The sequence below is a fragment of the Salvia splendens genome, chromosome 15 (assembly GCF_004379255.2).
Source record: "Salvia splendens isolate huo1 chromosome 15, SspV2, whole genome shotgun sequence".
Classification (NCBI taxonomy): Eukaryota; Viridiplantae; Streptophyta; class Magnoliopsida; order Lamiales; family Lamiaceae; genus Salvia; species Salvia splendens.
Genome location: NC_056046.1, coordinates 7583395 through 7605905, shown reverse-complemented (window position 1 = coordinate 7605905; position 22511 = coordinate 7583395). Strand labels below are relative to the sequence as shown.

General features: G+C 38.5%; 3 protein-coding genes and 1 non-coding gene across 6 annotated transcripts; 3 read left to right on the top strand and 1 right to left on the bottom strand.

Annotated features, from left to right (window-relative positions):
• The first annotated feature begins 4223 nt into the window (after positions 1–4223).
• LOC121768170 (histidine kinase 3-like) lies at positions 4224–9970 on the top strand. Of its 2 annotated transcripts, XM_042164554.1 has the most exons (12): positions 4226–4700; positions 4784–5713; positions 5955–6236; positions 6388–6557; positions 6651–6863; positions 7036–7222; positions 7313–7364; positions 7457–7686; positions 7780–7878; positions 7958–9039; positions 9120–9467; positions 9548–9970. In XM_042164554.1, the coding sequence occupies exons 2-11, from the start codon at positions 5228–5230 to the stop codon at positions 9382–9384; spliced, it is 3066 nt and encodes a 1021-aa protein (XP_042020488.1). In that variant the 5' UTR covers positions 4226–4700; positions 4784–5227; the 3' UTR covers positions 9385–9467; positions 9548–9970. The 2 variants fall into 2 exon arrangements, with proteins under 2 accessions (XP_042020489.1, XP_042020488.1); XM_042164555.1 differs by having other exon boundaries at positions 4224–5713; positions 9120–9448.
• A 146-nt stretch (positions 9971–10116) lies between these two features.
• Positions 10117–10198, top strand: TRNAS-UGA. Its single transcript has one exon. It is a non-coding gene; the product is annotated as a tRNA-Ser (tRNA).
• A 715-nt stretch (positions 10199–10913) lies between these two features.
• Positions 10914–12140, top strand: LOC121767797 (nuclear transport factor 2B-like). Its single transcript, XM_042164125.1, has 2 exons — positions 10914–11315; positions 11874–12140. Exons 1-2 carry the CDS (start codon positions 11010–11012, stop codon positions 11946–11948), a joined length of 381 nt encoding a protein of 126 aa, XP_042020059.1. The 5' UTR covers positions 10914–11009; the 3' UTR covers positions 11949–12140.
• A 914-nt stretch (positions 12141–13054) lies between these two features.
• Positions 13055–19439, bottom strand: LOC121767795 (calmodulin-binding transcription activator 4-like). Of its 2 annotated transcripts, none has more exons than XM_042164123.1 (12): positions 19107–19439; positions 18173–18298; positions 17967–18082; positions 17282–17370; positions 16939–16984; positions 16128–16545; positions 15887–16018; positions 15577–15791; positions 14552–15195; positions 13855–14425; positions 13449–13739; positions 13055–13372 (listed from the first exon to the last, which is right to left on the bottom strand). In XM_042164123.1, exons 1-12 carry the CDS (start codon positions 19114–19116, stop codon positions 13307–13309), a joined length of 2724 nt encoding a protein of 907 aa, XP_042020057.1. In that variant the 5' UTR covers positions 19117–19439; the 3' UTR covers positions 13055–13306. The 2 variants fall into 2 exon arrangements, with proteins under 2 accessions (XP_042020057.1, XP_042020058.1); XM_042164124.1 differs by having other exon boundaries at positions 15887–16015; positions 19107–19434.
• Positions 19440–22511: the final 3072 nt, after the last annotated feature.

Here is a 22511-nt window from a genome sequence, read left to right as displayed (position 1 = left end):
CCCATATTTTTGTCGGTTGATTATAGTATTAATTGTTATTCAAAATTGTAATGTGAATACGGGCACATACTCAGAGAAAAGATAAATTCGACATTGTATTAATTATTAAATGTGAGCTAACTTGAAATTATTAAAGTGCACGTAAATAAGTGTCAGTAAATGCTGAACTCTCGTGTTCTTAAAAAATACAATATTTATTGGTGGGGATATTTATGAATTATCCCATCTGTATAAAAGACGCAGAAAAAACAAAAAAGGATAGACGAATATGTGGATAAGCGATAAGAACAAGAAATATAGGAGGAACCACCCCATTATGCCACGTGGCGGATTTCTCTCTCTAAAAAATTGAACACGCACCACCCAAAAAATTAAAAGCCCATAATGGGCTATTATATAGGGCGGTCAACGTCATTGGTCTGGCTGAATTACTGGTGGGCTGACGTGGGCCGTCGCTTTCAAAGCCCAGAACACAACACCAACACTATTTTATTTTTTATTTTTATCAAAATAAATAAATTGAAAAAAGAAGAAGGTGGGTGTAGACTGTATGATGGCCTAAATCACTTCATGACCCCCCCAAAAACCCCTCTTATCCTTTCACCCCCGTTTATGAGACATATTACGATTTTGCCACTCACTTTTTGTTGCCCGTTTTGCCCTTCTACTCTCCCTTTTGGGAATATTAATTCTTTTATTCCATTTCTCTCAGTTCAAATAATAGGGTGATGAGGAAGACGAGGCCTATCCAATCATAGACTAGGTTTGTTGGTTACAACCTTGCTGTGCACCATAAAAGTCAATTTGTCAGTTCCAAAAAGCCAAAACCCTTCAATTTTTTTTGCATTGAACAAAAATTTACTCAAATCTCATTTTTCTATTCCGTCCCATAAAATTCATCTCATTTCACTTTTTACCATTTTTAATAGTAGACATCATATTCCACTAACTCATTCCTACTTACATTTCATTATAAAACTAATATATAAAAGTAGGACCACATTCTACTAATTTTTTCAACTCATTACGGAGAGTGTAACATTCCAATAGTGAAAGGTAGTTTAATTAAAGAGGGTGTGCTGTGTTTGTTTGCAAGTATTTGAAATTCGATTTATATTCAGCATTTATGTTCAAACACAGTATGCATTTTTAGCATTATCTACATATGAAGAAAGTGGTTGTTTTAAATTTAGTGAAACAGAATTAGGGTAAGCAAGCCATAGGGATTTGTCTGTTCTATAAAAGAATCCAAGTGTAATTCTCAATTATGAGAGCTATATTCCATCTAGAAGAAGGGCTAGTGGTGCAAAGCCCTCTTAGCTAAACAGCACTTTAATTAGATTCAATAACAAGGGGAGCAAAAGCAAAACATAATAACACCCTGAGGGCTCATCATGGGCCTCAGCTTCAATCAATTCTTGAAAATATTTCCCCCTTCCAACATGGCTGTCAGAGCACCCGCAACGCGTGCCGCCGGCGTTCCGCCGGAACGGTTTCGCCGCGGAACGCGTTGCGGCGCTGCATTCCGCTCCCGTCCCGTTCCCATTCCGTGCCGGGTGCCGACGGCACGTAACGCGGCACGGAACAAGCCGCCACGCGCTTGGGCGACGTGGCCGATCCCCGTGCGTGCGTGCTTCCCACTCGCCGGCCCGCGAGTGGGACACGTCAGCAATGACGCAATAATTATTTTTTTATATAAAAATCGAATTTTTTTTAAAAAAAAAAATTTTTAAACGGTAACATTACCGTTTTTTTTAACTTTTTCTTAATTTTTTTAATTTTTATTTTTATTTTCTTATTCTATAAATACACCTAATTCATTCATTTTATACACAACTACACATCTATTCTTCCTACATCAACATCAAATTCTCTCCAATTTTCATATTCTATCTCTTCAAAAATGTCCGGCGACGGCAATTACGGTGGTGGCGGCGCCGGAGGGTGGGATCTCAACGCGTTCGGCGATTGGGAGACCATGTACAACACACTTGGTGGTTCTGGGTCATCGACGCCGGGCACGCAGGGGTCGGCGACGCCGGGTGGGTACCAACCACCCACTTTCGATGTGGATGCCTACGCTCGAGGCTCCCGCTCGCAGCTTTCCCAGGGTTTGTCCCAGATTCGGGAGGATATCCCCGTTGAACCCACTCAGGGAGGAGGCCGAGGCGGTGGAAGCTACAGGGCTGCGTCTGAGGCACCCGAGGAGGATGAGGAGGAGGAGCCGGAGGATCTGGGCCGGCATCCCTACACCAACGAAGAAACAAAGGCGGTGTACACCGCCTGGCTCACCGTCTCATATGATCCCATCGTCGGCAACCAACAAGCCGCCAAGTGCTTCTGGGAAAAGGTCCGTGATGTCTACCACGAGACTAAGCCGAAAGGGGCCCGGAAGCGCAAATATACAATGCTTCGTGCTCACTTTGGCCGAGTCGATTTACAGGTCAAAAAATTCTGCGGGATCTACTCCACCGAAGCGGCGCACTACCAAAGCGGAGCTTCGGGCGCCGACATACTGAGGGCGGCTTTGCGCGCCTTCCACCAGGACACCGGTGTACAGTTCAAATATGTTGATATTTGGCAGCTCGTCAAGGACGAGGAAAGGTGGGCCGGTGGTGTCCGCTCCAGCTCGGGATCAACCTCAAAGCGGACGAAGCACACGACGAGCGGCCAGTACTCGTCTGGTGACACCGATGCGCCCAGTGATCGTGGCACGCAGGAGGTTGGGGTTACGGCCGCCGAGTACGAGGGATCTAGCCGTGGGCGCCGTCGTCCGCAAGGGACGAAGGCGGCGAAAGCGGCTAGAGCGAGGAAGGGCCGAGGAGAATCAAGCCAGTCGGCCTCGGGATCGGGCTCACAAGGAGGCTCGAACACACTTATGGTGGCGTACATAACCGCCACAATGGCGGACACTTCCCGCTTCTCGTACGCCCAATACACGGCCTGGTGGAACGGAATTGTGCATATGGCAGGACTACTTGGTCTTCCCCCTCCCCCTAAACCTCGACCGCCTCCGGAGGATGATTCGCCGGCGGAGTAGTTTTTTTATTTTCCCACGTTTAATTGTGTGTTTTTTATTGTGTGTTTTTTATTTTTTTAGGATTTGAATTGTGTGTTTTTTTTAATTTTTTTAAGTTTAAGTTGTAATTTTTTTTAATATTGTGTGTTTTTTAATAAAGTATGTTTGTTTTTAATAAAGTATGTTTGTTTTTTAATAAAGTGTGTTTATTTAATTTAATTTAGTTGGAAATAAAAATAAAAATTGAAATAGAATGAATAGTAATTTAAGGAACGGTTAAGGAACGGAGGGTTGCAGGTTCCGTTCCTTAGTTAAGGAATGGAGTAAAAAAGTACAGTGGGGCCCTCAAATAGTGGTTTAAGGAACGGTATAGGAACGGTATAGGAACAGCGTTGTGGATGGCCTCACTTCACTTCCATTTGAGAGGGGAAAGGGTATTTAATTCCTTGATTAATTATCAAGAACGAATTTTTATTTGATTGTTACCCTCAGCAGCATCATCATAGTTGAGCTGGTGTCAGTTCCAATTATTTAATCGAGTGATGATAAAACATCAAATTTTGTACCACCAGAATAAGGTTATATTAATAATTTGATGTATTAATTATATATTAAAATAATAAATGTATTAAGTGAACAAGTTAAAAAGACTTATTAGCCTTTAACATCATTTTTTATTTTTATATTTGAATTTTCTTTCTATTATTTTTAAAATTTGAATTAAAGTATACACTTATTATATTTATGGTTCTAAAAAAGTAAAAAAATTATACACAAATCATGCATATATGACCACAATATTATGCACTTTCCATGTACTATATATGCATCCATATATTTTAATTAAATGTATAAATAAACTTTTTTTTTTCAAATAAATTAGTTTTTGACTGTATAAAATTTGATGACGGAGATTTGTTGATGTAAAAAAGGGGAAGAGGTTATGATTTGGGATATTTTTGAATGATTGAAAGGGTAGTTAGGACTTTCAATGTGAGGATGCATCCAAAAAAGAACAATAGAGTTAACTTGTTGGAGTGTAAGACTTGGCCAGTGGCTGTGAACATCAAAGGAGTTGGCAAAAGCAGTCATTTTTAATTTTTCTTTATCATGGTGAGTGGGAGTATGCCTTTTCTGCCCTCTCTCTTTAATAAATTATTGTTCCCATTCTCTCTGCTAGTTTATTCCTGCAATTATTAATGTTCAAAATTTAATCTTTTCTCTTGCTTGGATTATTATTATTATTATTATTATTATTATTATTATTATTATTATTATTGTTTTTTTAATTTTTGTTGCTTTTCTTGTGCGGATGGAGATAGATGGATGGATGGATGGATGGATTGGGATAGAGATGATGGTCCTTTACTAGCAGACATTTCTACCACCATATTCCCCTCATCTAGCTTTCACAGATTCTTGTGCATAGTGTCCATATTAATCTAAGCTTTTTTCTTTTCTTTTTTCTTCCCCTCTTTCTTCTATAGATGCTTTTTCTCGCTTTCTTTTTTTTTTTCAATTTTTTTTCTCGTAGTGGGAACATTATTTACTGCAGCAATCATTAATCTTTCAAACATATTATTACCCCAGTTGCTGTCCAGAGCTCCAAATAGTTGGCTCATTTGAGAGTCAAACTCAAAAACGCACAATTCGATTACTGTGGTTTTTCAGGAATTTTTAGGTAAAACTTCGTCAGAAGGGGATTTATCTTTTTGTGTGCAGATTCTTGGCTTTGCTTATAGGGTATGAATGATTTGATTGCAGTATTGTGAAGGGAATCTTTGCTTGGTTATTAGCTTCGGAGCATTTCTACGTCTGAGCTTTTGGTTGGTAGCTAACAAGATAGAAACCAAAGTTCTCGTTTTGTCAAGGAAAAAAGGTGGAATCTTGAAGATTCCTTGATTCTTTCTCTGGTTGGGGTGTTGGAGAATTTTATCATCTCACTCAATTCTTGGTGTTTGAGGTTAAAGTTTGTGGCAATTAAGGTGGATAAGGTAGCATCATCACAAAGCCCTGCACTAATTTGTTGTCTTCCTGATCTGATTTTTCTTGAGGTGGTTGGCTGATTTGATTCAAGTTTCTTAGATGGGATCCTGTAATTATCTCTTCTCTACGGCTGTGCTGGTGTGAACACTCGATAGAAATGGGGAAAATTCAGTAGGATTGCTGAGTTTGTTACTGTTCGAAAGTTTCTTGTTTTGGAGTTAGATGAACTTACTTCACATAGTTGGATTTGGGTTGAAGGTGGGCCATCTTCTTTTGATGCTTTGCTGCTGGTTTCTGTCTTTGATCTCTTTGAATTGGCTGAGTAATGGAAAAATCATGACCACCAAGAATAGTTTGCTTGGCGATGGATGGAAGATATGGATGAAACTGTGGGATCACCTACCGGGGCGTGGTTCCAAGATCCATCACCAGCATTCGCAGCATACATCCTCGGGGGAAGAGAAGAAGAATTGGTGGACCAAGCTTTTGATAGCATGGATAGTGTTTGGGTTCATAATCTCACTGTCTGTGTTTTGGTACATGAGCTCACAAGCCGTGGAGAAGAGGAAGGAAATGCTCACTAGCATGTGTGACGAGAGGGCGAGGATGTTGCAGGATCAGTTTAATGTGAGCATGAATCACATCCAGGCAATGTCTGTTATAATCTCAATCTTCCACCATGCCAAGAATCCCTCAGCAATTGATCAGGTAAAGCTGTTATTAGGCAACTTTAGTTGGAGTTGAAGCTGTTTTCAGTTTCTTAATTGTCCGTTGATGGATACACTCGTTTGCAGTTGAATCGTTATTCGTTGAAAGCTATGGAAATCACGTCCTTATTGATTTTGCTGTGAAAATATGCATATTTGTACTGGAATTATAACCTTCGTTGTGTTTGAATGGAGTAGATAGTAAAGTCTCTTCCTTAACTTGTTGCCCGACTTACTTGCAGAGAACTTTCGCAAGGTATACAGACAAAACATCGTTTGAGAGACCTCTTACTAGTGGAGTTGCATATGCAGTGCGAGTGCTTCAAGATGAACGGGAGCAATTTGAGATTCAACAAGGGTGGACTATAAAGAGAATGGACAAGGATGAACAAACCCCAGTTCATGAAGACGAATATCATCCAGAAGACCTTGAACCATCGCCTGTGCAGAAGGAATACGCTCCCGTCATCTTTGCTCAAGAAACTGTTGCTCATGTAATCTCTCTTGATATGCTGTCGGGAAAGGTAATTTTTTCGTATGAAGATTTCTATTTCCTAGAATCTCTGTGTACTACGCTTTATGAGTGTATAGAAGTTCTTTCCACAAGCAATCATACAATGTGGAAGAAGAAAATAGCGTAAGAATACCTTGTGAAAGAATTCCTTGTGCTAACAGGAAGATCGTGACAATATATTGCGTGCAAGAGAATCAGGAAAAGGCGTCCTAACTGCCCCGTTTAGGTTGCTCAAAACGAATCGCCTAGGAGTAATACTGACTTTTGCCGTCTATAAGAGGGATCTCCCTCCCAATGCAACACCAGCTGAAAGGACCCAAGCAAGTGCAGGGTATGCTATCTAACGCAATTGTGTCGTCTAAAGTGGCCTTTCATGTGAATGTTACCTTTAGTCTTATTTCAGTATATTTCTTTCTTTGAATAGGTATCTTGGAGGTATCTTCGACATTGAATCACTTGTAGAGAAACTACTTCAACAGCTTGCTAGCAAACATACTATCCTTGTGAACGTGTATGATACTACCAATTCCTCCCTTCCTATCAGTATGTACGGCTCAAATGCTTCGTTCGATGGGCTATTCCGTGTCAGTGCTCTTAACTTCGGAGATCCTTTCAGGAAGCATGAGATGCATTGCAGGTAATGTGTGCTATTCTTCTTTCCTTGACACGTTTCTTATAGGCTATGAATATACGCGATTTTGTATAAGATTCTCTGTATGTGTAGTTGGATCATTTTTCGTCATCTTTGGCAAAATGGATCAATAAATGATTTCATAGTGGTGACTTTTGATAGAAATTTATTGATGCAGATTCAAGCAGAAGCCTCCGTGGCCATGGGTTGCAATAACTACATCTGTCTTTATCCTTATAATTACATTGCTTGCAGCACAAATATTCCATGCTACACTGAATCGAATAGCCAAAGTTACGGAGGATTGCGAAAAAATGGCGCGCCTTAAGCAAGAAGCAGAGGATGCTGATACTGCAAAGTCTCAGGTATTCAGTATCTTTTAATTTTATTTTAAGCTAAGACCCTATTTTTTTTAAGTACTCTGAAGTCAGCATACAATATTTCTTTCGTTGCAGTTTCTTGCTACTGTTTCTCATGAAATCAGAACCCCTATGAATGGTGTTCTTGGTAAGTGAATAAATATATCTTATTTATGTTTCAAAATCTAATAACTTTTCAGCGTCTGAAGCAAACCGATCTTCTGTTGTTTGTTCGATCAGGGATGCTTCAAATGCTTATGGATACACATCTTGATGACACACAACAAGACTATGTTAGAGTTGCAGGAGAGAGTGGTAAAACTTTGGTTTCAATTATTAACGCGGTGTTGGATCAAGCGAAAATTGAATCTGGTAAACTCGAGCTTGAAGCAGTGAACTTCAATTTGCGGGGGATTGTGGATGACGTTTTATCACTATTTTCGGGAAAATCACAAGATAAAAAAGTTGAGGTAAATTAAATTCTTGGACTTGTGGATTCTTCCTTCCTGTTTTGACAGTTATCTAACTTGACTCGTGTTTACGTTCGACAAATGCACGTGTAGTTGGCAGCTTACGTCTCTAGTAAAATCCCTGATATGCTGGTTGGCGATCCTGGAAGATTTAAACAGATAATCACGAATCTAGTGGGGAACTCAATGAAAGTGAGTTCGACTTAAAAAGTGTTATCCGTTTGTTTCCTTGGTGTTCCGATGCTGACTGACTATGTATATTCCTTTACAGTTCACTGATAAAGGACACATATTTGTGACCGTTCATCTCGTTGAAGAAGTTGCAGAAATGGAGGCAGACAGAGACCCGACTAACTCCTTGAGCGGCTTGAGTGTAGTTGACAGACGGCAAAGCTGGGCCGACTTCACGATTTTCGAAGAAACATCCGCGATGGTGTCCTTAGCAGATCAAGTAAATATCATCGTGTCAGTTGAGGACACAGGTCAAGGGATCCCACACGAAGCTCAAGAACGGGTGTTTAAACCATTTATGCAAGTTGGCCCCTCCATCACTAGAACACACGGCGGCACTGGTATCGGCTTGAGCATCAGTAAGTGCTTGGTCCACCTCATGAGAGGTGAAATTGGGCTGTCCAGCTCCCCCGACATCGGATCAACCTTCACGTTTACAGCTGTTTTCACTAATGGCAGCTCTGAATCGAACGGGGAGATACCTGACCATCCGTCTACTACTATTTCTTCAGAATTCCAGGGGATGAAAGCTCTAGTCGTGGACCCTAACCCTGTCCGTGCCAAGGTCTCCAGATATCACATCGAGCGACTTGGGATTCACGTTGAGGTAGTCTCTCATCTCAGCCTAGTGTTTTCTGGCTCAACGCCTATAAACATGGTTTTCGTTGAAGAAGATGTATGGGAGAAACAATTAGATATGTTGGTGGTTTTGTATAATGAGTTAAAGAAAGATTGTGGAGTCAGCCCTAAAACCTTACTTCTATCCAATTCGTCGAGCTATAACCGGCCTGGAGTTTCGGCTTCGGATGACCCGACTCCTTTTGTTGTCACGAAACCTCTGAGAGCAAATATGCTTGCTGCCTCCCTGCGCCGAGTTATGGGTGTTAGGAGCCGTCGCAATGGAGAGCTTCACTCATCGACCCTCAGCAGTCTCCTCCATGGCCGGAGAGTTTTAGTTGTGGATGACAATCCGGTAAACCTCAGGGTGGCCGCTGGCGCTCTGAAGAAGTATGGCGCTGACGTGGTAAACGCAGAACGAGGGAAATACGCAATCTCTTTGTTAACTCCACCCCATACCTTCGATGCCTGCTTCATGGACATTCAAATGCCAGAAATGGACGGGTAAGCTTCGTTAAAATTGAGTTACATTGCACGTTAAATCAGTGCCCGTTCGGCTTTGCTAACCGTAGGAAAACGTGCAGGTTCGAGGCTACAAGGATAATCCGGAAAACTGAGGCAGCCATCAACAAAGGTCTCCAAAGTGGAGACCTCTCCATGGAAGACTACAACAACGTCTCAAACTGGCACGTACCGATCCTGGCCATGACTGCAGATGTCATCCAGGCAACGAACGAGAAATGCTTGAAGTCCGACATGGATGGCTACGTCTCAAAACCATTCGAGGCTGAGCAGCTTTACCGCGAGATTTCACGCTTCTTTCAAACAGCACCGGACGAGCATCCCTAGTAGAAATCCGGCCGTGATGGCTCGTGATCTCAGGTGCTGCCGAGACTCACTCCACAGTAACTAGGTTGTGCATATTCCCAATTGTGAGTATTAGTACACCATTTTTAACCTATCTTACTCGGTCTTAAAACGTTGTATGATCGATATGCTATTCCCCGTGCAGGTGAAGGTTTTTCAATGTATATAGAAAGGTGAAGATTCTTTGTGGAGGCTCCGTTCTGGATATGGCGAAACGGAGCCTCCTTTTCGTCGGTGTGCTCGTGGACGGAAGGTTTTTTACTCGGAAGTCGAAGACTATTCTTTTGCCGGAGAATCGCTAGATGGTGGAGCATCATTTGTATGATAAAGAAGAATTTAGGTTAGTGTTACACGATGTTAGTTTGTAGAAAGTGTATAGTAGGTATATTTTGGTGGTGGTTGAATAATAATAGAGCCAAAGTTATATTTGAAGCAGGAGATTTTGTGATCTGCCCAATGTTTCTGTTTAGTGAGAGGTTTTGAGATCGATTATCTTATGTATGTGTATATAATTAAAGTCTTAAACTTAAACACAGCAGTCTTGAATATACTTTATTTCATGGTGTAATTGTAGAAATCACATTTCCAATTTTTAGTAACGAAATACACATTTAGATCCCAGGCACAATCTCCCTCTTGAGTTAACATTTTCATTTTTCAATTTTAGAACATTTTGTGAATTATAACATTTTCAGTTTAGAAAAATGTCAAGAGGTCGATATGTCCGAGTGGTTAAGGAGACAGACTTGAAATCTGTTGGGCTTCGCCCGCGCAGGTTCGAACCCTGCTGTCGACGCTATCATTTTTTCTTTTTGTATGTCGAAAATCCAATGTTTTTTTTAATTTCCGTGATTTTTTCTTGTAATTTTGACGTAAATTTAAGCTATTAATCCGATAAAATTACAAAAATGTTTTATCATTTCCGTGATTTTTTTTCTTATATTTTGATGTGAATTTGAAGCCATTAATTCGATAAACATACCAAATATTGAAATTACGGAAATGTTTTTTAAATTTTGGTAACATTTTTCTTGTATTTTGCCATAATCCAATAGACATAACTTATAATGAAAATATTAATGTTTTCTAATTTCCGTGACCTTTTCAGCGTATCTTGACGTAAATTTCAAGCTATTAATTCAATAAACATAACAAATGAAAATGAAATGTTTTCTAATCTCCGCCACTTTTTCTTTTATTTTGACGTAAATTTCAAGCTATTAATCCAATACACATAACAAATGGAGTATTGCAATTACAGAAATACTAGTACTACTAATTTTTGAATTTCCGTCACTTTTTCTTGTATTTTGACGTAATTTTCAAGCTACTACGCCGATAAAATTACATAAATTAAAATGCGGATATTATAAAAGTTAAATCTTTTCCATTTAAATGCAACAGAATTCAAAATAGATCCCCAAAATTTAAATTCAAAGCAAACCCTAGTTCGAAAATAAGAATAAATGAAAGATTAAGCGTTGAAAAGACGCGAGCACTTGATCTGACCAAAATACCCCCGTACCGTATCTTAAATACCCCTTCGCCCACGGCCAACGAAACAACAACTCCTCCGCCGCAAGGGTAAAGTATTGGACAAATTTGCGATGGCGGCGTTGGATCCAGATGCGGTGGCCAAGGCCTTCGTCGAGCACTACTACTCCACGTTCGACACCAATCGGGCGGGGCTCGCGAGCCTCTACCAGGACGCGTCGATGCTCTCTTTTGAGGGGCAGAAATTCCAAGGCACCCAAAACATCACCGCTAAGCTCACCAGCTTGCCTTTCCAGCAGTGCCAGCACCATATCACCACCGTTGATTGCCAGCCGTCCGGCCCCGCCGGTGGAATGCTTGTTTTTGTTTCTGGTAATCTCCAGCTCTCCGGAGAGCAGCACACTCTCAAGTTTAGTCAGGTGAGGTTTTTGATATTCATTTTGAATTCAAGCTGTGGAAGGTTTAGGGTTTATTTTATTGGATTAATGTTTTAGTTGCTGAAATCGAGACGTTTGAGCTGTGAATTAAGATATTTGAATCTAATGAATTTGTTTATTGAACTCCAATTGTAAGTTCTAGGCTAGTTTTTCGCGGTAGCTGAACAATACTGTATTGGACAAAGTTGGGACGATTTTCGTTCAAGTAAATAATTGATGCAGCTGAGGAATGAATTACTGTACTCTCAATCATAATCAGAATTTGATGAGCTAAAGAAAGTAGGATTAAGTATTTGAAGGATGAGATTGTGAGATCAAAATCAAATAACAATAGATTACAAATTAGCTTGGAATAGTGTAAGAGATTGTATATATGAGAGTGTGTACAAATAGTTGTGTAAAAGGGATGAAACTGTATTGTTTCTTGATGCATCAGAATATTTCATAAGTATGTTTCACTAAGTTAGGTTCATGATTCGACGATGATTCTCATTGTTCTTTTTATGTATGAATGAGTAATGTTTATTTTATTTGTGGCAGATGTTCCATCTGATGCCAACACCTCAGGGCAGCTTCTATGTATTCAACGACATCTTTCGGCTCAACTATGCATAAGGAGAGTCTTGAATACCATTTCCTTTGTTTTGGTGATTGATGGATCTTTATTTTTTATTCCAAATATTGGACAAAATTACTTGCTCTTGCTGTGCTGTTGATGCTTTGTTACAATGACCAAGAGTTTTTTTCTTGTATGGTTATACCAATCACATTTTCCTTTCATATATTGGAACCAATGGTGTCTGACAATCTCGATACTTTTGCATATATAAACCTTGTTGAAACCCTCCATACATTTACCGTAGTTTTTTTGTTGAGAAATTGATCTATGTCTAGTCATCATCTTCTTCGTCTTCCTCGTTGCTGGTGTCGAAACCAGGCCAGTCTGGGATCTCGAGTCCTGGCAGATAGGTTGGTGGGATAACCTGCGTTTGCTTCTGCTCACTGGCACTAAGCACACCTTTGATTGCTCCTCCGATGGATCTGAGAGGATTGCAGAAGCCTTGTTTGATTTTGAAAATGAGAGAAAACTCAGAGAGCTGCCATGCCAGAGTGACTAGAATTGAAGCTGTGAGAAGATAATGAGTGATTGTGTTCTGCCTTTGTATATTCTTCAGCTTTTTGATTATTTCTTTGTTGCTGCTGCTGCCCCTCTCCTTCTCTAACTTTTCTTCTTCATCTGTAGCATTTTCATCTTCTTCTTCTTCTTCTTCCAATGATGATTCAAGCTGCAGATATTAGAGATTGAATTCATCAATAGTTTTGCCTTAGATAACAGCGGCTGTTGGTTGATGGAGGAGAGTTGGGTGGTGTTGGTTTCTTCATCCTCCATTACCTTCCTCGTGGGTTTCTCTCTCATCTCCTCTTCTTTTGTTTGTCAGATCCCATCTCACTTTCTAGATGATTGATTCCATCGTTGGGTGTGAGATGGCCAAGAGAGATGTGGCTGTTGACACGTCACACACATAATTCCACCTCAATTTGTAGTTATCCATGTATTCTTCTTAAAATAACTAGAGTATTAGCGGTGGACGCTACCAAAGCATGTCTCCTCATCCATTTAACTACTTCCAAAATTCTTTAATAAAATGATAGTTACTACAACTTGCACAGTATTGAACAAACCATATTTATTTTACTTTTTAGAATGCGCAAATTAACGCTGAAATAAAGACAAGGTTTTTGTTGAAACGTTTGATGAAATGTTTTGTCTTAAAGACCTAAATCCCATGGAAGATTAATCAATGGTTGGCAATTCGAGCACCTAGAATATACTCGTAATAGAGTAAATTACAGAGAGTAATTTTACCTAGAAGAAAAACACAACCATTTACAGAAGAGCAAACTTAAGAGCTAAAATTTGATTAGCACAGGTGGTAGTATAATTAACGTTTCCTATACACCAATTATGTTAGTTAGTGAATCTCTTCATTTTCCATGCTAGGGATATTGGGGTGTGAGTCTGCACTTTGGAGTTTAGCCTGCGAATAACAAGAGAGTAAATCAGATTGATGGCTTATGATATTTGGATGGTGAAAACAAGCAAGGCATTATTACCTTAGCCTGACGATATTTGCTAAGAAGACGATGATATTGCTGACGCGCCTCCGATGATTCGACCATAGACAGCACTCTTGACACGGCCTCGTCAATGGCTTCATCCACTTTCTGCTTACGGAACACCTTCAGGATGTCTTCATCCTCGCTCTCGTCAATGGACTCCTGCTCCGGCCGGAATCCCCGCAGACCGACTCCTCTCCGCCGCCACCTTAGCACAACCTTCTCCAGCACACCAACTGCCCAGCAAACCTTGTAGTTCTTTCTAACTTGGTAGCCCCTCACATGAGCCTGAACTCACAACCAACAACATAATTAATACTTGGGACGACCCAAAAACAAATACGAGCCACTTAGAATGGGAGAGAGAGGGAGTATATGTTTATTATGTATATGACGGAAGCACCTGTATCGTGACAACTTTCTGGCGCAGTGAGAGGAAGTCCTTCCTGCCTTTCCACCCTCGGTATTTCTTCTGTATGGACACGGCAGCCAAGTTGTAGTCGCGTGTAGAGCGGAATGCCAACTTTGATGCAGCTGAAAGCCCCTGAGCGTCCTTCTCTAGGAAGGAGAATTCATCTCCACCAATGGGTATTGCAGATTCCCACTGCTGCCTCTTCCTGAATGAATGGGCACGGAACGCTGATTGAATTCGTGCAGCAGCCTGAGTTGCATTGCGAACTGCAGCTAGAGTCTGCCTGAGGGAGTCCTCATCCTCATACTCAGTGGATGATATACTATTTATAGTTCTTTCAGCTTCCAACGCGGCAGAGCCTTTAGAAAGCTCACTTTCCACCAGCGTGAGGGATGTTAGGTGAGTGGTTAATGCAACTTCTGAAAGATAACCTGCGAGTCCTCTGTGGCCGTAGGAGGCAGCAATTGATGCAGGTGTTTTCCCCGTATGGTCCTGTGAATTAGGATCGGTAACTGCACCAGCTGACGCACCAGACGCAATCAGTGCAGCTACCATCTTTTCCCTGTTGCAAATTAATCGGAAAATGGGTGTTACCAACTAAGCTGCGGTTCATCATCCAATCAATGTTGTAGGATGTAAGTACAGAATGTTACATTTGAAAGTAAAGTTTGGAGGAAAAAAAATATACCTCCCATATCGTGCAGCCCAATGGAGAGCAGTCCATCCATTATTGTCGCGGAAGTTAACGCTCACTCCAGAGTTCAAAATTGGTTGCAACGCCCATTCAAATCCCAATATGGCAACCATGTGTATGATCCCTTGTTCTTTCTTGGATAACGAGCAGCCTTTCTCCTCATTATTTTGTAATTTAGACGAAAGCCATAGTTGCAACTTTTCCTTCAGAAGTTCTTGGAGAAGCCAATCAAGAGTGCTTGACGATGTAGAAGCACCAACCAAAAGTGCATCAATGACTTGGCTCCATGAGTCTTCATCATTTCTTGATTCAGAGGCTTGCTGAGCATCAGATAGAAGCATTTGAATGAATCTGACAAGCGACACGAGTTCATCTGGATTCTTATAAGCCTCTGTTCCAGTTAGATTACTAGGTGCGGGAACGTCAGATTTGGCTCGATATTCAAACTCCCTGACTTCACTGCAAGCCTCTCGATTCCCAGAAGTGATGCAAATACTAACTTCCCCTGGCAAGTGAGCTGGGGCATAGCAGCAGAGGACACCTTCTTGAATGATCTGGACAGGAACTTCAGTGTCACCAATCATACAAGCCCATTCACATTCCGATGAATCACAGAAGAAAGACCCAATAATGATGATCTGCAAGTAGGATTTGAACCTTGGATCAGAAACTTGAGTGTCATATGAATACTGATAAAACTCAAAATGAACTCAAGTGATAAAATTGAATACATATATGGATGCTACATACATCTATATAACTATAGGTCTGTGCATGTGTGGGTATTTGTGGCAAGAATGAGCAAGGTAATATCATATTGTATCTAACAAATCACTAAAGTGCCATCAAACTAGGCCGATAAATTTTCTGTAATAACTTATAAATAAAAATGAAGCATACAAAGCAGTGTCAGGCATGCACATGATGAGTAGGAACAAGTAACTGCAATACACATGCGACTATGCAAGCATGCACACACACAGAAACAGCTATATAAGTATTTGCTGAATCTAATTTACCTTTGTACCCTCAGAGGTATAACACCACTCTGGAGATATCTCACGGATAGTGAACCTTTGTTTTTGGGCAACGGTCAAACTTATGTTGTTGTCAAGAGAAATTCCCAAACCATCTTGGTAAAATAATGGCGAATTGCAAGCCGGAGAGTAAGCATGTGGTGTAGGAGTATATGTACGATATTTCTGTGAATCTACTTCTTCGAGGATTAAAGAAGCTGGCATGGTAACTGGAGTGTGAGAGTTCTTATAAAACAAAAAAATTCCAAAATAATAGTAAAATTAATAAAGATTGTCATGTAAGAAACCATACAAGTTGCGTGCCCTCCAAACTGTTGTGGTGATTCTGCACATGGAAAATCCTTGGAGACATCCAGCATCATCTCTTTCCAAATGTCAACTTCAGTTCCTGGTGGTTTTTGGTGCTGTTGAACTCCTTCACCTACTAAGTCATGTCCTATTAGCAACCTAGCAGCCTTTCTGGCTTAATTGATCATATTAAAAGAGATAATTGTTCAACTTGAACTTGAAGAAGCAGACAAAATAGTGAAAACCTTGAAGAATGTCGCCTGAACTATTTGGCGTCAGACTAGAAAATTCATATTCCCGCAGCACATCTAGGTCATTTGAATCCTCAGCCTCAAAGTTGTACTTATAACATTCTGTCACCTCATCATCATTTAAACTCAGTTGGTGCTTAATTCTTTCTAATGCTTGATCCATATCCCGCCCTGGAGAACTGTATACTTCATTTGCTCTCGCTTTTGACTGATTCATTATATGATTGGTGACAATTTGAGTAGAACTTATCTCCACCGAGCTGGGACTTGATTCATTATGATACGATTCATAAGATTCACCAATGACAAAGGATGAGTCTGGCAACTCCGATGCAAAAGATGTAGGACTAGGACTGAAGGTGGAAGGAGATGATGATAGAAGCTGAGATGTTGATCCAGACTGCTCGTTTCCCTGCAATCCACCTCTGAATTGGGTAAATCATGCTAAGGTTTAAGCAGAAGAAACCCTTAAAGTCGTGGAAAACATTCAAACAGGCAAAGCCTGTGTAGATAAATCGTGGTTTTTATTAGCATATATTAACCAATTGAATGTTAAACTCAGTCTTGATGAACGAAACAAAAACACTACTTGTCATGCAAAGTCCGAGTTTTTCAATCACGAAATCACAAGATCTTAAGCAATCAGGGAAGTCAATACAACCTCAACATATGCAAAATTGTTTTTTAAAGTCAATCCCCTTTTAAATGGTTTCAAATAACAGCAGCAACATAAAAATACAGTAGTAAAGAAATAAATAACATTAGTTAAGATCTTATGGTTGAACTCCAGAACAAGACCACTTACCACACGAATATCTCTGTAGTGCACAAGAACAATGTGTTCGTACACCCTGGTACATCAAAATACTTATTAGTTAAGAAGAAGATTGTGCTTATATATCCTGATACAAAAGAAAACTTACTGCAATAACACACACAAGCATATGCTTACATGGGCCACACACAGAGAGGGATAACTGACTGATGCTTATCTATCTACAAGTTATCTATTTTCTACTCTTAAGAACTAAACACCTAAGCATACAATCAAAATGAAACATTCAATATTGCAACTGAATCATTAGCCTCAGTCACTTCCGTGACAATAAATGGGGCAAAATTTGATGTAGTAAAATGTGAAAACTTACGGTTCTAACATCCAGTAGCTTCGTCTTTGAAAGTTAGGGTTCCCCTCTCCATGAGCATAATAACAGTTCAGGGCTTCAGCATTTCCAACCTGGAAATATCAAAATCTTCATGCAACAATTCACGGTAACCAACCACACCTTGCAAACTCAATCTATGTAATTAGATCCCTAGTGTTGGGCATACTGGAAGAGCGCATGTTAAGGTATAACTTCACATGATGCTATCACAGCTATACCTTAATTGCAGATTGATTGTTCTATAATTTATGTCCCAAATGAACATTAGTAACTAAAATTTGATGCATATTTCACGATTTTCACCATATCTCTAAGCATTACTGTTGACAGAAATTATGCACGGAACACAGGCCAGTATGAAAGATCTGAATATCTCCTTATCTTCATTGCTCAAATATCCTAGCAGGATCCTAAAAAACATTAGGTTATATATAGGTTTTATCTCAACGGTTAGCGCTTTAATAGAAAATGCCTGACCTTAGTGAAATAACAACTGAGTGACCAACCATTACAGATTTTTCTAAATATATCATTGGAGCTCAATATTCATGGCATTAACATTAAAAAAACAATTCAAAGTTAAAAGAAAAAGTATTAAGTAAAAGAGAAACAGGAAAAAAAGAGGAATAACATAAGCAGACACCAAAATGAGAGCTGAACCAGAAACCTTAAGCCGTTCGTGTGCTTCAGCAATGGTTTTCTGATCCTTCCTTTTACGCCAACTATGACCATCTTTCCGGAAAAACTTTAGCACTCGTTTGTTGAACAGATATAGAGATCCACCTATTAAGATACACCAGTGGAATAGCAAATGTATTTCATCAACGGTTTAAAAAACTGAGCAGATAAAAATGCAGTAGATGCCAATTTTACTAGTTGGTTTTTGAGGAACTTGGTGGGTGAGCTGGTGCTCCTCATAAGTCCTCAATATGCAATAAACTTCGGCAGGCTTTAACCACCGACTTTGAGCTTCTCGAGCCAGATGAATAATATCGTATTCTGAAATATATTTGCACTTGTGTTAAGGCCAAAGCAGTTGCATCTGAGCTTACAAGGATCACAGTGCTCTGCCTGGATCCAATTAAGTAAACAGCAATATCCAGAATCCCAGGTGAATTTTATTCCAAAAACAAAAGTTCATAATTTAAGGTATAGTATTAATTTCGGGAACCCAATAGTGCTAGTAAAAAATTATCCTGGAATGCTTCTTGTGCTAAAAAGGGAAGCTTGAAGAAATCAAATGACAGTAATATGAATTTTCTTTGCATTTTCTCCATGTTTGGATATAGATTTGAGAAGTGGACATATAGTAATATTCTAGATAGACAAAAAACCAAAGCTGCCAAAACATCCAAATTCCAGCTCCAAAATTGAAGTCTTTCTACAGGAGATCTTGCATCTAGTACCACAAAAAAAGTGAACAGAAGCAGAATAAAAGATTCTTTGAATATTCAAAAGTAACAAAATCTAACTTATCTAGACATGGATATAAACACAATATACAAATAAATGTTCCATTTCTCAACTCTCAATTATTATGCCATCAATCAAGCCTCCTGATACTAGACAGTAGAATCATACAGTAATAAAAAGGTAAAGCCGCCAAAACTGGTCAAGAGTAAACCTCTATATAATTGAGCTACGGCTACATCGTAGATGCTTAGTTAACCGCGGTAAATAGGCTGAATTCATGAAATTCGACACAAATAGAGGTATAAACTCGAGGCAATTAGCAAAAACGAAATTTAATCACAACTGTCGAGAATTAAAACAGAGAAAAGGAGATGAAACAACTAAATCAAGTCACCTGATTGCATCGCACCAACGAAGAAACTGTTAAACGCACGAATTGTAGTTGAACACTTCAGCTGAGCGAATTGAAGCACATTTCACTGACTACACAATACCTTGACTTTGAAATCACAGAGCGATATTTCACTACTTCAGCTGATCGAGAAACAAAGAGGAATAGAGAGATGTGAGAGTCTCAGTTTTGACTGCAAAATGAACGCAAAAAATCAACTGTCAAATGCTGTAAATAAAAATAAATATTCCCCAGTTTGACAGTTTCGCGGAAATTTCACTGTTTATAATTATATGATATGCACACCCAAAAAATAGTGGTTACAAAATTATAAAGGTCTTGACTTTTAATACAGTGTAATTTTTTTTAATGAACTTGTATAGTTATAAAATTTGGAAAATGAACTTGTACTTTTAAAGTATAGATTTATACGAAAAATCAACTCCTAATAAAGTAGAAAAGAGAAGGGAGTTGATTAAGACAATTGGATAATGAATAATTGAGTGTACCATAACAACTGGGGATGAGATTGAACCTAATGAGCTGGATCAAATATGGTTTTATTACATATTTTTTGTTTGCAGTGCGTTTCCTGCGTGTAATTCCATGACAATAGCATGTTCTACATGAAAATAAACACATATAGTTCAGTCTAAAATTGCACCTATTTTTTTTTTTTTGAAAATAATCATTTTTGTGATGTATTCTTTCTTTAATTTTTGTGTAATAATTTTATAATAGTTTTTCGCATGTAAACACATTAACTTTAATATTTTTATTGAAAGTTTATTTTTTAATTTAACTACACATGTCATATACTATTTATCTGACGTAAAGTGGCAACGCAACATGATGTGTTATTTGTCTATATATTGACACAAATTCTTAATGGTCGAAATTGAAACTAATATAACAAAACTAAATATGATATGAACAATTAAGATATTCTAGTTAACATTCAAAATAGAATGACATTATTTTGATATCACCATATTTGATTTTGTCATATTAGTTTCAGTTTTAACTATTGTGGTATAATAGCAAAAATTTGAAAGACTATGTTTCTAGTTTCAAAAGTTACATGATTTGGAGTCAACAAAAAGTTAATGAATTAATCTATCCCTTAATAAATACTACCTCCGTCCCTGAAAGTTTGTCCCATTTTTCCATTTCCGTCCGTCCCCTAAAGTTTGTTCCATTTCACTTTTTACCATTTTTGGTAGTGGATCACATATTACACTAACTCATTTCTACTCATATTTTATTATAAAACTAATATATAAAAGTAGGACCCACAATCCACTAACTTTTTCTAACTCACTTTTCATTATATTTCTTAAAACCCGTGCCGGGTCAAAGTGGGACAATATTTGGGGGACGGAGGTAGTAATTAACATGAGTCATCTCAATATCAGCTCTCTGCAAGCTTATCTCGTTGTTGAGATACATATGATGGTTATACTCATAATGAAAACATATACGCCACCTTAATTTCAAATAAAGTGTTAAACATTAAATGATTTTAAAGAATATGCTTGGTGAAAAACTAGAAAAATTAAACTTAAAAGAGGAAATTCTAGAAAATTTCAAGAAAAAAAAATAAAAAATCTCAAAAGTTCATAATTTTGCACAAATTATCATTTTTAATTAAAAATGACTCATTTAAATGATCGTTGTTTTTACTACTTACATGGGACACGTTCAACGCACACATAAGATTCAATTCATTTCAGGGGAAATTCAAAAGACCGAAGCTAGATTTAAAGAAAAATCCTTGAAATAATTTTTGGAGTACTTTCATATGTGAAACGTTTATTTAGTGTATTTTATCATTTGAACTTAATTTCATTACTCGTCATGGGTCATGCATAATTCGACAAGTAGGCTAAGCGATAAGAAATTTATCTTGAAAATTGCAAAAATAACATATGCGATGTTCTGGACTTCTGCATATTTCTCAAAATATCATCTCATCTCATCTCATTATCATCGTTTTGGGGCACTTTCCTTGCTACTTGATTAGTGCTTTAAGTAACGTTACCTATCGTTATAGGAAATAATACTTGCTATTGGAAAACACGAGGAAGATGACCCAATGACTAAGATGAATCAATTAATTAAGGTCAATTATTGAATAATCGAAATTTCGTGAGTTTGAACTATTCTAGTATCTTGTGAATAAAACTATGAGTTTTTTTCCCTCTTTCTAACGTGATAATTGGGATAAATTAATTGTGAATCAAACCTAGTAGATCTACGATAATAATTAATTACTAATTAAGTACTACTATTATTTAAGGTAAAATGAGCTCAATTTTCACGTTTCTATTTTACAACAAGGGTGGGACCACGTAATAAAATATGGGTTTTGGTCCAGCCCATTAGTTTTTTTTTTTGGTTGATTATGTATCATCAGTGAGGCCCACAACATTCAATTTTACAATATACTACCAATCAACCAACTAGTTACTACTAGTATTTTCCATCATTTGGAATATTCCCCTGGTTTTGGTAGGATCTATTTTATTCATGCTCAACATCCCTACACACATCAATTTCTGATGTAATTATGAATGTATATGATATTTGAAACTAGATTATCTTATTTAAGGGTGTAAGGTTGAAGATAAAACTTTACCATTTCTGTATAGCATGTGGTATGATCAAGATGTATAATAGAGTTTATAATTCTCAACTCCATTATGGAGTACAACAACAAGAAAAAGTATATTTTCTACAACAGTGTTGGATTGAATCTCAAATTAGTGATGCCTATCCCATGCTCAAATTACTTAGGTATAGGCATTAAAATCAATTAGTATTTAATGGGCCAAGTTCTGCTGTTTGGCCCATTAATTCTGAAACAAAAAAAAGAGGCCATTCTTAACAAAGTTTCCCATGATTGGCCCAGAAGAAAATAAAACGAATATCAACTGCTAAAAAGTTTGGAATCATATGATATATGTGGTATTGGTTCCCTAATCAAAAGGCAAACAAACCGAATGAAACAGCTGGAACTTAACCTTTGTACTAATAATCTTTTCGACATTTAACAATATTTGCGATTTAGCTTTAAAATTTGTTAAACATTTGAATACCTTATTGGCAATATTTTATGGGTGCTCCTTTTCAACGAAGGTTTACATTATATTTTTATTGATATTTGAGTTCCTAACCTCCTTTTTTTGGTTTGAATTCTGCTCGACCGGGCTTGCGGATTAATGCCAAAAATCTCCCAGCGGATGGTGGGATTTGAACCCATGACCTCAAGGTCACCACAGCTCCGCGCTGCCAACTGCGCTACAACCCGTTGGTTCCTAACCTCCTCTTTACTTGGTAGTTGTAGAATGATTCCTTCATGTTGAAACAGTACTGGTGGTAGAGCTAAAAAGAAAGGGGACCCGTAAA

Bases quoted from the DNA above. Each gene is read 5' to 3' on its own strand.
- LOC121767797 (XM_042164125.1), top strand. From the start codon at position 11,010: ATGGCGGCGTTGGATCCAGATGCGGTGGCCAAGGCCTTCGTCGAGCAC. The intron at 11,316-11,873 runs GTGAGGTTTTTG...TATTTGTGGCAG, and splicing joins ACACTCTCAAGTTTAGTCAG to ATGTTCCATCTGATGCCAAC.
- LOC121768170 (XM_042164555.1), top strand. From the start codon at position 5,228: ATGAACTTACTTCACATAGTTGGATTTGGGTTGAAGGTGGGCCATCTT. The intron at 6,237-6,387 runs GTAATTTTTTCG...TTGTGCTAACAG, and splicing joins TTGATATGCTGTCGGGAAAG to GAAGATCGTGACAATATATT. The intron at 9,040-9,119 runs GTAAGCTTCGTT...GAAAACGTGCAG, and splicing joins CAAATGCCAGAAATGGACGG to GTTCGAGGCTACAAGGATAA.
- LOC121767795 (XM_042164123.1), bottom strand. The intron at 15,792-15,886 runs GTATGGTTTCTT...TTACCATGCCAG, and splicing joins GTTTGGAGGGCACGCAACTT to CTTCTTTAATCCTCGAAGAA. The intron at 14,426-14,551 runs GTATATTTTTTT...AATTTGCAACAG, and splicing joins TGGGCTGCACGATATGGGAG to GGAAAAGATGGTAGCTGCAC.